The sequence below is a fragment of the Homalodisca vitripennis genome, chromosome 4 (assembly GCF_021130785.1).
Source record: "Homalodisca vitripennis isolate AUS2020 chromosome 4, UT_GWSS_2.1, whole genome shotgun sequence".
In the NCBI taxonomy this organism is placed as follows: domain Eukaryota; kingdom Metazoa; phylum Arthropoda; class Insecta; order Hemiptera; family Cicadellidae; genus Homalodisca; species Homalodisca vitripennis.
The window spans coordinates 86,863,084-86,877,636 of NC_060210.1; the positions used below are offsets into that span (position 1 = coordinate 86,863,084).

Sequence of the window (14,553 nt, forward strand, 5' to 3'; positions counted from 1 at the left end):
CCTTGGACAAGATGAGGAGCTCTGCGTACATGGTGGTGACAGTAGCAGCGATGTTGGTGGCAGTAGCTGCCACAGACGAACCGGAGGACGCCAACTTTACCAACACATTTGATGAGAAATTGAAAGAGGTAAAAGTAAAAGTAAAAGAATGAAAACCTTTCTAAATAAATTATTACATTTCATTTTTAATTTATTCACACAAAATATTTTATATTATCATAAACAACTAGGTTACGTGTTTTATTAGATAATCCTAGTGACTTGTTGTAGTACACTGCGATAGATGAAATTGCGAAATAATTAAATTACTATTCATAAATTATTTATTAAACTTGTCCGGACTATCCATACAATACTTTTTAAGTCAGCCTAACAATATACGAAGCTGGTATCCAATTGAAAATTTTTCAATAAATGATACGTCATCTCTGCGATTACAGAATATTGGAAAATATTTACACAAAGTGGCTTATCTCTCTATAAAAACACCTATCTCATATTTAAGCATTTACCTTCTTAAACAAGACATGACATAAGCAATGTAATATTACTATTGTTTGTGCTCTATACTAGAATTACCTTTTGATCTGAATAGTTTTCCAATTACTTCTCAAAAGCCTTGCTGACAATTTGTTTGTGTTTTCTGTAAGTATAAAATGTCTTAATTGTTCTATAGATGATGTGGAAAAGATGCGCCTATCAGCTGACCTCGTCTTGTTTAAAACTGACCTTGGTGCGACTAGTAGACCGACTGGCTCATGACACTTACTTCCAGCCTCTTCCTGGAGTTACGGTACACAGTAATCACTCCAGGTCTCTGGAGCCTGCAGTGCCAACCATGAACGACTTGCCTCTCCAGCAGCGCCTAGATACGTTTCTCCTCCAGAAGGTTGGCGGATACCTGCGCTCCCTCACACTCAGCGTGCGAATGGTGGATCTGCCGTCCTTCAACACAACTGAGCTTGTGGACAATGTTCTCGCTAAAGTTACAGGTATTTTAGACTTTTGTTAATAACTTCTATAATACATTTTTATTTGTTTAACGTTTTAAAACCTCCTGTGGATGTTCAAAATCTATTTATCCACAAATATGTCGAACGAATTGACTGAATTATAGGATTTTCCAAATTCCGAGAATATATACCGTCTGGATTTATTAGTATCAGAATTTGAAGACTAGTAGTATTTTAGAGTTTAGATCTAAAAGTATCCAGATTTATTGAGAATTCAAAGTGTGGCTCGTATATATATATATATATATATATATATATATATATATATATATATATATATATATATATACATGTCCAGATTCCAGAACCTAACAGTAATAGTATTCACAACTTAGGCTAAAAGTATCCAGAATCTCATGTTTTAGTATTTGAAGCTTGGTAGGTAGCGGTATCTAAAACGTAAGGCTTCTGATGTCCGGAATCTAAGACTAATAGTATTCCGGGCTAAAAGTATCTAGAGTCAGAAGTTTTGAGTATTTAAAGTCTGGTAGCTATTAGGTATCTAGAGTAGAAGACTTTTAAATCCAAACCTGTTTAATACCAGACCCGGAGGTTATTACTATAAAATATCTCATCATATGGGTAACAGGTTACTAAAATATTACTACCACATTCCAGTTGAGCAACAGGTTAGTAGTAAGTGGAGCATGATACTAGTAATAACTACAGTCCGAGACTAGGGGTATCCAGAACTCCCATCTAGTAGTATCCAAAGTCTAAGGCTGGCTGTATTCATAGACTGAGTTACAAGTATATGTGTCCAGATAATTGTATAAGTAGTCCGAATTGGTCCCAGAGATCAGACGTACCGATGTATGTCCTGAGTCACACTACGGCGTAAATGTTTTGTGAATGCTCTTCCAATCCGAGTTCTTGCAAATCTATTATTTTGAAGTGTCAAAAGATTTACTTGTTATTTTAATGAAATAAGGTAGGAGTTTGCCACACCACGTTTCACGTACAAGGCTTCGATGAAGTTGCCTAAAAAATGTCTAATCAATAACTCATTTAATTCTCGAAATGTCCTGCGGGAAGTTAGGCAGACAGACAGTCAAGTAGAGCATAAACTGACACAAACATTTCGTTTAGCCAAAGTCCAATGTTGGATAAGTACCGTCATAGAACACTTTATTATCTATGTAGAAATGAAGTTTCATGCAAAATTTAAATTCTATGCATAAAATCATTTTGTACATATCTTAACCTATGATAAATTCAAATTTTCAATCGCTTTTCGATTCATGTTCTGATAATAAAAGTTCCGGTGCGCTAGGTAAGGTACTACAATGCAGGAGTACACTGAAATTAAATATCACAGATTTTTAACATAGTCTTTCCACACTATTATGCTGTTGTTTTACTTTAATTCTTAAAATTACTCATTTTCAAGTTACTTATGATTGTACACAGTTTGTTTACAAAGTTATTTATTCTGAAATTTCTAATTGCCATCATTGTTATTAGGTAACCAATGAAAGACCAATGAAAGAATATTCGCTAACGCTTATTCTCTAATTCAAATCCCATGGAATGTCAGCAACCACCTCGAACTCAATGTTGATCATGTAGAAATAAAGCTATAGAAATACTTGAAGTAGTTTTGAGGTAATAGGTCATTTCGTTTTCGATACAGACAAATAGAAAAACAGGCGGAAGTAAAATTTTCTCATCAAATAACTTTTGTTCATTTATTACGTCTTCTACATAAATTTCTACATAACTCCGACGTACTGAGGTTTTAGCGAAATAACTAGTTTTTGGTATTCTATACATATTATTATGATATACTTTTATTTAGATAGATATTGCAGAATTATTGCTTTCAAAAATACCGTAACATAATTTACTAGTGTAATTATCGATTCTCGCCGTTTAGACATTCCAATATATTAAAACTATCCATTCTCTGAAAGTGTATTGTATAGTTTTAAGCAATATCTTTGATGATATTTTTCATACCTCACATACTTGTATTTTCAAAAGCATAGTATTTTAAACATTTAATAGCAATATAATAACATATTATGAATACAAGTGAATCAAACTACCAAATTGTGAACAGATTTTATCAAACATAGTATTTACGCTCAATGACTTACAAGATTGCACCATTCAATTTAATTTCAATCCAGTGGCCATTTATGTTTGTGCAATTGTTATTTTAGACCTATTAAAGAGCAAATATTCATGATGTTTAAAGATATTGTTTTCTTAAAATGTTTGGTGTTTAAAATAACAAAAGAATGCCAGTAAATTAATAACAGCCACAGTTGTTAAATTCAAACGAAACTTGGTATGATAATGGCATCTACAAAGAGTTATCATTGTTAAATTTGTAAGCTAAACTCACTGAATAACAAATTAAAAATATCATCGTAATATGCATAGAACTGTTTCTCTGTGTTTGTGGCTCAATTCAGATTTCTTAATTCGATATTAAATAAAACTATTTAGAAAATTTTTTATAATAATGGTTATCTATTAATATTCCTAAATATATTCAGTAATAAACATTACATAATAAAAGTTGCTGTTTGTGGAAAGCTCGTGTTGACATTAAATTCACTTTATAGCATTTCTAAAGAGAATTCTGATAATTGACTAGATAATTGGTTGTTACAAAATTTCAAAACCAATAAGTGCCAGCTAATATAACCACCTTCCTCCCATCAGCAATGAAAGGCATATTCCTGAAACACCCACATGACTTTCCTTCAAGTTCACTGTAATCAAGTAAAATTTCTGTAATGGCTATTTGTTGACAAATTTAATATAAGCCCGGCTTTTGTGTAATTCAGGCCGCAAAAAGGGAGGAGCGGGTGCGGGAGCGGGTGCTCTGGCTGTCATGATGGGAGGTGCCATGATGACAATGATGATGAGTGCCTTGGCGGCAATGGCGGGCAAAGCCTTGATGACATCAATGATGGCACTGATGCTAGCAGCCATGGGGGCCATGAAAGGTGGAGGTGGCGGGGGCGGTCATAGCGGCAAGAGCACCACGTACGAGATCATCGCCCAGCCAGAGGTCTCACACTCCCACACGCACTCCGAGGAGTTACACCATGGCCATGGATGGAAGAGAAGTGTGGACTTCTTACATGTAGCGGCCGCTTCTTAGATGTATATATGTATTCTAGCGCTTTTATTTATTTGAGCATATTTTAGTACTATAGATATTTATTAGTTCTTCTCTAAGAGAATACAATATGCACGAAGGATATTATTTATGAAAATTGGCCGTAGCCTGTATTTTCTCATAATTTGTAAACCCCGTGGTAAGAAGTATGTGTATTTTAATGATAATTTTTCTCTTTTCAATTCTAAAATATTGAACACCATCTCCGGTAGTATTAAAAAATAATTAATTAATCATACATAATAGTTACAATAACACCTTGATCAGGCTAAATTGTCGCTCAATTAGACTACTCTCAATGTTTAGCACCTCTCAGAATTTTCTCAAACTCGAAAACCTTTTTCATGATAAAATTGTATTACGTAATAAATTAAGCATGATTATAAATTTCTTAACGGAAAAACAGCGATTTTGTGGTCTAGTTTTAGACGAGTTTCTTCGCAATTGTCATTTTACAATTATACATATATTTAAGAATACTTTTGTTATATATATACTTCTATTGCTCAAGAAATTGCAAACGTGGGAAAATTATAAAGGTGGGAAAAATAATTAAGGTAATTATTCACAAATATAAATATATTGTGTTTTCTGTTTTATATATTATTCTTATTGTAGTAAACACTAAATCTCTAATTTTCCTTTTCTAAACTATAATAAATTACTATATATACCTACAAACTTTAACTTACTGAATATTTTACATAATTCTTCCCATTAAGTATTTATATTAGTCTCTCTAAACCAAACAAGGAAAGGGATATTTTTTCAACAGTACAACTGTTGGGGTCTGGCAATAAAACGATATCAGAATCAAATTTTAATCATATTCGTTAATACTCATAAAAGCAATATTGAGCAAATGTTTTATAGTTGTAAAATATGTCTTTATAATACATTTATGTTGTTCTTTGAGGCAAATAAACTACTAATAACCTTATTTTACTCAAACACAGGAATATTACCACTATCCTCAATAAATTTTAACAATTAAAAATCTAGTTTTAAATACCTTATGTATAATATACAGTAGCAGTAAATCTACCACTTTGAAATGCACATACATGTATTTATAATATTATTTTCTTCTTTATAGATACTATCCGTCCATCAAAAACTCCTTAACACACATTTCGTGTCAAATGAATTATGAGGAAGCATAACAGTTTATAATGTTTTTTGTTAGCAATAAATATTTTATATTTTTTGTATATGATTTTCTTGAGTTTATACCCTGAGCACTGATCTTATGAAAGTTCAGTGCTCAGAACATTATATTTCTTAATCATATGAATGATACTTTAAAATAGCCTTAACACAAAACCACCGCTGGAACAAATCCTATTCATTTTACAATATATAGTTAAGGGTTAATAAAAACGTTACAGCACGATTTTTTTATAGATGTAAACTTTCAAATATCTTAGAATCTTAATAACACAACATTAACGAGAGTTAACTTTTCAAATATTTTATTTATTACATATATGTCTTACCCCACATGTTAAAAAATCGCAATGATTCACTTGACTTAATTTGTATTTGTTCAATAGTTTCATTCGACAAAGATAGTTTTGCACGATCTATTTGCCGCGTTGCATAAAAGGATTATTGATTTCAAACTTAATTTTAACCAGACGATATTCGGTAGGTGTACAATTATCCAACAAGAAAAATTCACACCAAATGGGATTTGTTAAAAGCCGATTATGATTCTGCCTTCACTCCTTTCTCAGTGGAATCTTCCGAAGGAGATTCCTGGACTTCCAGAATAAATTACTCTTGCCTGGGGAGCTCACATAAACGACCTTATTAAAAAACCAAACAAATCGTAATTTGTATTCATTAAGAAATATCCAATTTTTTGTATTCTTCTATTGGTTTGCTAAGTTTGTGTTTATTTTTATTTTCTCAACTAGCTATTATTAAAAGATTCCGCGAAAGTGAAAAATTTCACAATTAAAAAAAATAAATTTACAATAACCGATAAGAAAGTTTACTTAGCCTACAAACACTTAACAAAATTTAAAAATAACAGTATATGGGAAAATAACATACTTCAAATTCCTTGCGTTTATATTTACCTATTTATATTGTATTGTATTATATTTACCAATTACATCTTTGTTTTCCATTGGCATACTCAAAATATATCGCACTCGTCGTCAGATATGATATGATGCTTCCAGTCAACGCAACATCTTCTTTTGAGCAGGTCATGGTTTACATGGAAAAATTTTATTCGCCTATCTTACATTATTGAAAATTAAACATATTTAAAAAGAGTACAGAGGTATTTAGTATTAAGGGTTAGTACTTAGTATTAAGGGTTCCTACGTGAATTCATAATGGCGAAAAAGCTCCTAACACTGTAGGTCATTTTCTCTACTTTGCCAACATTATATAATCTTCATTAATACAATCATGATGTGTATATTTCAGGTTTAGAACTAAATGAATTATAATACCTCAATATTTTGAATTTGAAAAATTAACACCAAGAAAAAGCTTGTACTGGAGTGTTTCATTGAAAATTTAAAAAACCGAAACACCACACCATGTCCGTCCCAATCTCATTTGTACTTGTAATACAACTTATCATAGCCACTATCTGTTCGTTCCTTTTGGTAAGACTTCCTATTAACGTACACGAGGGATTGGTCCACTCTCGAGTCTTCGGGCAGCTCATCCACGTACTGCACCTCGCTCGGGTTATTGCGGACTGGTGGCGGTGAGCGGAAGGTGGGGAGGTGGTGGACGGGGGCAGAGTATCCTCCGTGACTCCCGTACCCGGACTCACCGCGACTCCCTAGTAACATTGTAGCGGCCAGAGCTACAAGGGACATGGTCAATGACTTGCTGATAAGAGCTGATATAACGCTGAATCCAACTGTCACAAGTGCGCTTCCCATGTACTTCCAGTATCTGTGCCTTCGGCCTGAAACAAAAGGAAATGGTTGTTAAAACATAGTGTCTGGTTTATATAAAGTATTGTATAAATGAATACCAAGTATCAAATTATCACTCTAAAACATTAGTTTGAAGAAAATATAAATGAGTTCAACAGCAAATGTCAAATGAACAACTGAATTTCCTCAACGCAGTTTCCCATAAATTGTGTGACTAATAATACAGATCTTAGCACAACGTTTCCGTTGGTCTGTATAAATTTTATTTTAGCTAAATACAAATTTTAAAGTACATGCCTAAATGTATACGTACGACCATTACAAATACTAGTATTGTAATAATATCATTACAAATAAATCATTTTATGGTTACAAATGGCCACACAAGTTTGAGTATAAAGTTTTATACTGACTAAAGATTATTTCGTAATACACAAAAGACTGTTAATCACAATATAATCGTTGAACTAATAATATCAAATTTGTCCAAACTTATTTACTGAGTTATTGCCTTTTTTGTAATCTGATATTTTTATTGGAACACGAGTAAGCATGAATGTATTTCAATTGTTGAAAAAAATATATAGCAATGTTACGATTGTGTCATATGATTAGTAAGTATAAGCTTGTTTTTTTTAATACGCTTAAATCAATTTGTTTTGACATCTTTACATTTTAATGTTATAAAATAAATAGATAAATTTTATGATAAGCAATATAAATATGTCTACGCTTAACTTATTTTGCGAGTAAGACATAATTTACCATATTATTAAAACAACATATATATTGTATAAATATGATGGATTTTTACCGGCGCATTTCAATTGTAGAAGTATGAAGCAAAGACTTTTTAAACAAACTTTCTGGATTTTTTTTAATCTTAAAATTCTTACTGGTAATCTGTTTAGACTAGGGAATTCAACAATTAATGCCTTGACAGAAATAATTGACTTGAACCTGGAAGGCATAGAGAAACGTCTACGTTGCTTAGCGTATTTATTGACTTATCTAAGGCCTTTGTGTGAATCACGATGATTTATTCAACAAGCTCGATCCTTAGGCCCGTACTTTTTTTAATATTCATCAATGATGTACATTCATCCATCTCAAGCGCAAAAATGATTCAATACGTTGACGACACGTCTCCCGGTTTTAGGTTAGTTTCGCTCAGGAAATTGGAACACGTTTCGAACACCAATTTAAAATCTTGTATCCAGTACTCTGACAGGATGAAATTAGCAACAAACAAAACCATTCTAAACAAATTACATTCCAAAATAGAAATTTTAAATCCCAACAATAATGGTGGATGACGTCATTCTCGAAGAAGCCTATTCACTAAGTTCCTAGGATTACTCTTGGACAGAAGATTGGTCTGTAATTACCACATTAGCAGTGTGTGTTAAAAAGTTGCTTCGTAATACTTTCAACTTTTGTCGCTGGCAAATTAATGGACTCTTTTGGACTTATTTACCTGAAATTATCCTACGGTATTAGACTTGGGGTAGTTTTTCTGAGTCAAACTTACTGTCGATAGAGTTTTTGGACTCCAGAGAAAAGTAATTTGCATAACTGCTAAATTTAAATACGGAGAGTCGTTTAAAGAGGCCTTCAGGGATCTTGACCTGCTGATCATTCCACGTTTGTAATTGCTTGAGACTGCCCTTTAGAGAGCACTGTATCAGCACGAGACTAGAGGGAGAAACAATTTCCGTACGGCTACTTTAAACTCCTGCCATCGGATGCTGGAGTCAAAATACTCAACAAACTTCCTGAATGTCAGAAACAAATCCCTCAAAATTTTAGGTTCTTTTGAGGCGGTACCTAGTGACCTCTGCAATATTAAACTCAGTGGACGTGTCATTGGACCTTTAATAACGGATGGATAATTGATAACGGATGGATAATTGATAACGGATGGTCCATTGATAACTAATGGACCATTGATAACGGATGGACAATTGATAACGGATGGACAATTGATAACGGATGAACCATCGATAACTAATGGACCACTGATAACGGATGGACAATTGATAACGGATGGATAATTGATAACGGATGGTCCATTGATAACTAATGGACCATTGATAACGGATGGACAATTGATAACGGATGGACAATTGATAACGGATGAACCATCGATAACTAATGGACCATTGATAACGGATGGACAATTGATAACGGATGGTCCATTGATAACTAATGGACCATTGATAACGGATGGACAATTGATAACTGATGGACAATTGATAACGGATGGTCCATTGATAACTAATGGACCATTGATAACGGATGGACAATTGATAACGGATGGACAATTGATAACGGATGAACCATCGATAACGGATGGACCATTGATAGCGGTTGCGTCAACGTGCGGGGTCCGTGCTGATACGTTGTAGTCTACTGGTGAGAATGGCTAAATGATCATTTGCTTATTGTGTGACTTAAGGAAGTATGAATGTGTGGATGAAAATTTTATAACTAGAGAACTCGTATTTTGTAGCGTAATAGATAATAAAAAATGTCGTTTGCGATACATTTTATAAATTTTCTGATGCAATAAAAGATATGTGTAATTACACTTTCACTTCTACGTATTCCAACGGAACAGGATAAACCATGTAACATGTTAATTAAATAATTAAATTATGTTACTTTGTAAATGAAAATTTCATTTGCAAAGTCATGTATATTTAATATACATGGGGAAGCTGTAGAGAAGATTTATTCTAAATACATATAGTTGTGATAAGTATAAATGCATATTTTCGTTTGATTCAAAGCACTTTTAATATGTTACATAAATCTTATTGCTGGATCACGAGAGGCAAATTAATTTCAATCCAATTGGACAATGTTTAACCCTCAGTGGCCTTACGAGAGACGGTGAAAATTCAGGTCACAACATTAAGTATTGTTCTGGGCTAAAAATAACAGAAATTAAATCCTGCAGAATTAAATCCTGTCTGTGACGAGTAATTAGTATCAGTAATGCTTCCCTTATTCTGTTGTTTTTTAAACCCCCACAGTTTAAGTTACATTTAAAGTTATTGTAAAGCAGATAATCACTAGCTATTTAGAGAACTTATGACAACGAATCATAAAACAGGTTATTACAAGAATCAAAAAACAAAAAGCCATAATTAACACATAATTTATTAAGTTTTGTTTTGTCTGACCGAAGCCCATAGCCAATTCCTGGGACTACCAATAGCTGGTTATGCCTTGTCATCCCTTATTAGTTAACAGTCAGTATGTGAGACACGTTCAATCCAGTTACTGTTTCAAAGACAAGAGATAGTCTTCAGGGTAAATTATTAACCGAAGTCAGCTTTAAGTACCAGAACACATTTTATCAACCCATTATTCTCCTATCCCGAAACGTAACTAACACGTGTATGTAACTAGTATAGTACATGTACTAAATAGTTTTTGAGGCTAACTTATATGGAATATTTTTTCAATGTCTGTAATAGTAACGTACCAGTTTCAACTTCCTTTTCATTCTTTGCGCCAGTTGCGGAAGGGTTCAAAACACTCCTGAGCTGATTGAGGGTGTTATTACTGAACACGAAAACACTAACTGACCACGTCTCCAGCTGACTTATGAGGCGCTCTGCCAGAAGACTGTTGAGAAAACGAGTTGTGGCATCTAGGCTTCGCCCCTTTGGATCCGTCAGCTCACTTAACAGTGGCAAGGAAGCAAGGGAAATGTTGCTCCTGGATAGGTAGACTCCTGAGAGGATCTGAACCTTCGGACCCGGCATCATCTGTTCCAGCTGAGACAGGAGCTCGAATTGTAGACAGGCTGGAGAACGACGGCTAGAGCAATGATTGGCTACTACCTAGTGGAAATCAGAAAATCTAAAATTATATAAAGCACTGATTTTGTAGAAAGATTTTTTATCCTACTCATTTGTTAGTATGAATGTATTAATTTTATATCACTCTCCTTAGCTAGAAAGCAAATAAAACATACCATATGATTTTTAACAGTTATAGAACATCGTCAACAATATCAACACGTCACCATCTAAAAATATACTCTTATATAAAAGTTATCACACTTTTTATTAATTGAGTGGTTGTTTTACTTTATTATGCAATTGTTCTGATAATCAAGGAAATACTTACCAAGACAATGTAAGATAACAGGAAGATTAGAGTTTTTACATTTTTTTTCGTATACAATTTTATTACTTAACTCTACACTATCTGTATGAACGATCTTAAAAATCAACAAACAGTATCAGACTAAATACATTCATCCAGTACTGTAAAACCTAAAAACACAACTATTTACGATAACGTCATTGATAGTTCTAAACTAATTCTTTTCTATTCAAAGGAAAATACGTTTTCCAATAAGTGCCAGACTTCTACTGTAAAGAGAAATGGAAATTAACAAACTAAAATCTTAATCTCTAATTTTAAATTACAGTATAGCAAATACGTATATAACAATCATAATCTAAAATACCTTAGAACTTAAGCTGAGAAAGATTGTGAGACCTACCTAGCATAACCCGGTAAACATGTCCCAGATTTAAAACTTTTCAACCATTTGATAAGAAAGATCAATCCCAAACTAGGAATAAATATACGCTGTTTAAGGAAAATGGAAGATAATATAGTAGGAAAAGTGAGGTTTTAGTACTAATCAACGAACGGTGCCCGCTAAAAGAGCCGCATCTGAAAATAAATTCCCTACCATCAAGTTCTTTTTAATACCATGATGTTGGCATTGTTCATATTTTACCAAACCTCACAGGCAAATAACTGTTATACCATATTAAAAGAGTACCATATCATGTCTCCCTAAACCCAAGTTGGATTATCAAAAGCTGTACTGCCAGCGAAATCCACAGTAATCCACATGATTCCATTCAGTCCAGACATCGAAAAATTCCACAAAGGATAAGATGACGTGTTGTGAGTTCTGGACGTTTACAAAGCTAACCAATAACGATCTAACATCTATATGCATTTCTTAGTGCTTTTAAACGAACAGATAAACACCAGCTACGATCTCAATGGGAAGAAAATTCATAGCCGTTTTCCATTTGAGATGAGATTGAAATGATAAAAAGGAAATCTCCTAAACATCTTTCACGTAACATATCCCACATTAGGAGATCGTGCGCTGCAGGAAATTATCGGGTCATTTGGAATCAAATTCGCATCCTCAAGCACTTCCCAAGCCGATAAGAAATAGAATATAACGAGAAACTAACCTACTTTTACAGAACAGGACTTTGGACATGATGGATTATACAGCAAATTATCCATAACACCAACCTCCATAACTTTATGCAGCTGTTCCTCGGGCGTAGACGAGTTGATAGCAGCTCCCCAGCAGCAACTAACGAGCATCCACAAGCAGCCTCCAGCCAGCACCGTCCACAGCACCATCTTGGGGACAACTGACAGTAACAACCCATGTCCATACCAAACTGCCGACAAACGGCTGGTGTCGGAAGTGGTGTATTTTCCCGGCCACTGGGCTATGTCTACACTTCATTTACTACGCCTACCAGACCGCGTCCGGGTCACACCTGCCTCGTGATTCGGGTCATGGAATGCTGAGATTCGCGTTTGGATAGTTATGTTTCTTCCTATATGACAATATTTAATCTCGCATATTACAATCACTCGCATACGCGGAGGAAGTTTCCAAAATATTTAGATTAAATTTAATAACATTGGCTCTTTAGTTTTTTAATCAGCTGGGATCACAAACAATGTAACTAATTATACGCAATTTGTTCTTCATCGTTATCTAATGATAAGTAATTTATTTTTTTGATTCAATATTCAATATGCTCAGTTGTATATATAGGCTATATATATGTTGTTGTATATAGGGTGTTTCCTAAAGGTGTTCCAATATTTTGGTATTTTGTTCTAGACGTGAAAATGAGCAAAAAAATTCATGTGGGGGTATGTCCTAAAACGTTTAGTTTTCCGTCTATCTCTCTGTATGTGATTTTTACCAAAAAAGTTACATCTTTTATACCAGTAAAGATAAAGTTATGAAACTTTGCAGTTGTGTTGGCCTTTTTATGCCCATTTGAGAAAGAAATATGAACAAATTATCTTTACCCGTTTCAAAATGGAAGCCAATCATAAATTTTGATGTTAAATTCCGCAAAATCGATACCTTGTATGAAAATGTTACAAGAATATTAAAATGTTGTAACCTTTATTCTAAATCTAGCAGTGGTTGTTTCATTAAAATCGGATAAAAAACAACTGATTCATACTATTAAACATAATACCATGTTTTACACACTATACAACAGGAAGTATAGTTTTCTAAACGGTTTTACTCTGAACAGCTGATTTAAAGTCAATGAGCTGATGAATGTGAACAGCTGTTTATTTAAGCTATTTAAAGTTGTTTAATTCTGAGTTGGTAAAATTGGTAATATAATTATTTGCCATTCCTGTTGCTAATGCAAAGAAACTAATTAAAACAAACAATACATTATACTAAAGTAATTGTAATGGAGACAAAACAACTTTTACATTACAGAAGAAATAAACAGCTGTTCATTGACTTTAAATCTGCTGTTCAGAGTATAAACACTTTAGAAAACTATACTTCCTGTTGTGTAGTGTGTAAAACATGATATTATGTTTAATAGTACTAATCAGTTGTTTTTTATCCGATTTAAATGAAACAACCACTGTTAATTTAGAATAAAGGTTACAACATTTTAATATTCTTCTAACATTTTCATACAGGGTATCGATTTTGCGGAATTTAACATCAAAAAAGATTGGCTTCCATTTTGAAAACGGGTAAAGATAATTTGTTCATATTTCTTTCTCAAATGGGCATAAAAAAGGCCAACACAACTGCAAAGTTTTCATAACTTCTATCTTTACTGGTATAAAAGATGTAACTTTTTTGGTAAAAATCACATACAGAGAGATAGACGGAAAACTAAACGTTTTAGGACATACCTCCATACGTGGTTTTTTGCTCATTTTCACGTTTAAAACAAAATACCAAAATATTGGAACACCTTTAGGAAACACCCTGTATATATATATATATATATATATATATATATATTCCATTATGACAGCAGGTGTTATAACAAAATATTGCAAAGTTTTAATGCAACAAATCTTGATAAAAACGTAATAAACGTACTATAAATTACAATTAACCCCTAACAATAAGCAAGAATAAAAAATATATTCGAAACATAACAAAATAATACCAGTAATATATATTAACAATATAAATTATTTTAAATACTTTAGTAACAAGAGATAATAAATTAATAATCTCCCAAAATAAGTGATTTCTATATGAAATTAACTCTCACGTTGATATTACCGGAAGATATTTAAAAAATCTTCGCTTATATTGATCTTCAGATTGCATTAACATTTATGACTAGATCAGGTTTATTAAACATTTAAAGCAATATAAATTGTTAAGATAGCAGCTTTTATGAAAACATTTATGAAA

At 33.0% G+C, this 14,553-nt stretch overlaps 2 protein-coding genes across 2 annotated transcripts; one reads left to right on the plus strand and one right to left on the minus strand.

The window, feature by feature from the left end:
* On the plus strand, window positions 1-4,996 carry LOC124361466. The gene is made up of 3 exons (XM_046815516.1): window positions 1-128; window positions 677-992; window positions 3,812-4,996. The coding sequence occupies exons 1-3, from the start codon at window positions 12-14 to the stop codon at window positions 4,129-4,131; spliced, it is 753 nt and encodes a 250-aa protein (XP_046671472.1). The 5' UTR covers window positions 1-11; the 3' UTR covers window positions 4,132-4,996.
* Window positions 4,997-6,566: 1,570 nt separating this feature from the next.
* LOC124361468 lies at window positions 6,567-12,774 on the minus strand. Its single transcript, XM_046815517.1, has 3 exons — window positions 12,366-12,774; window positions 10,552-10,912; window positions 6,567-7,087 (listed from the first exon to the last, which is right to left on the minus strand). Exons 1-3 carry the CDS (start codon window positions 12,477-12,479, stop codon window positions 6,723-6,725), a joined length of 840 nt encoding a protein of 279 aa, XP_046671473.1. The 5' UTR covers window positions 12,480-12,774; the 3' UTR covers window positions 6,567-6,722.
* Window positions 12,775-14,553: the final 1,779 nt, after the last annotated feature.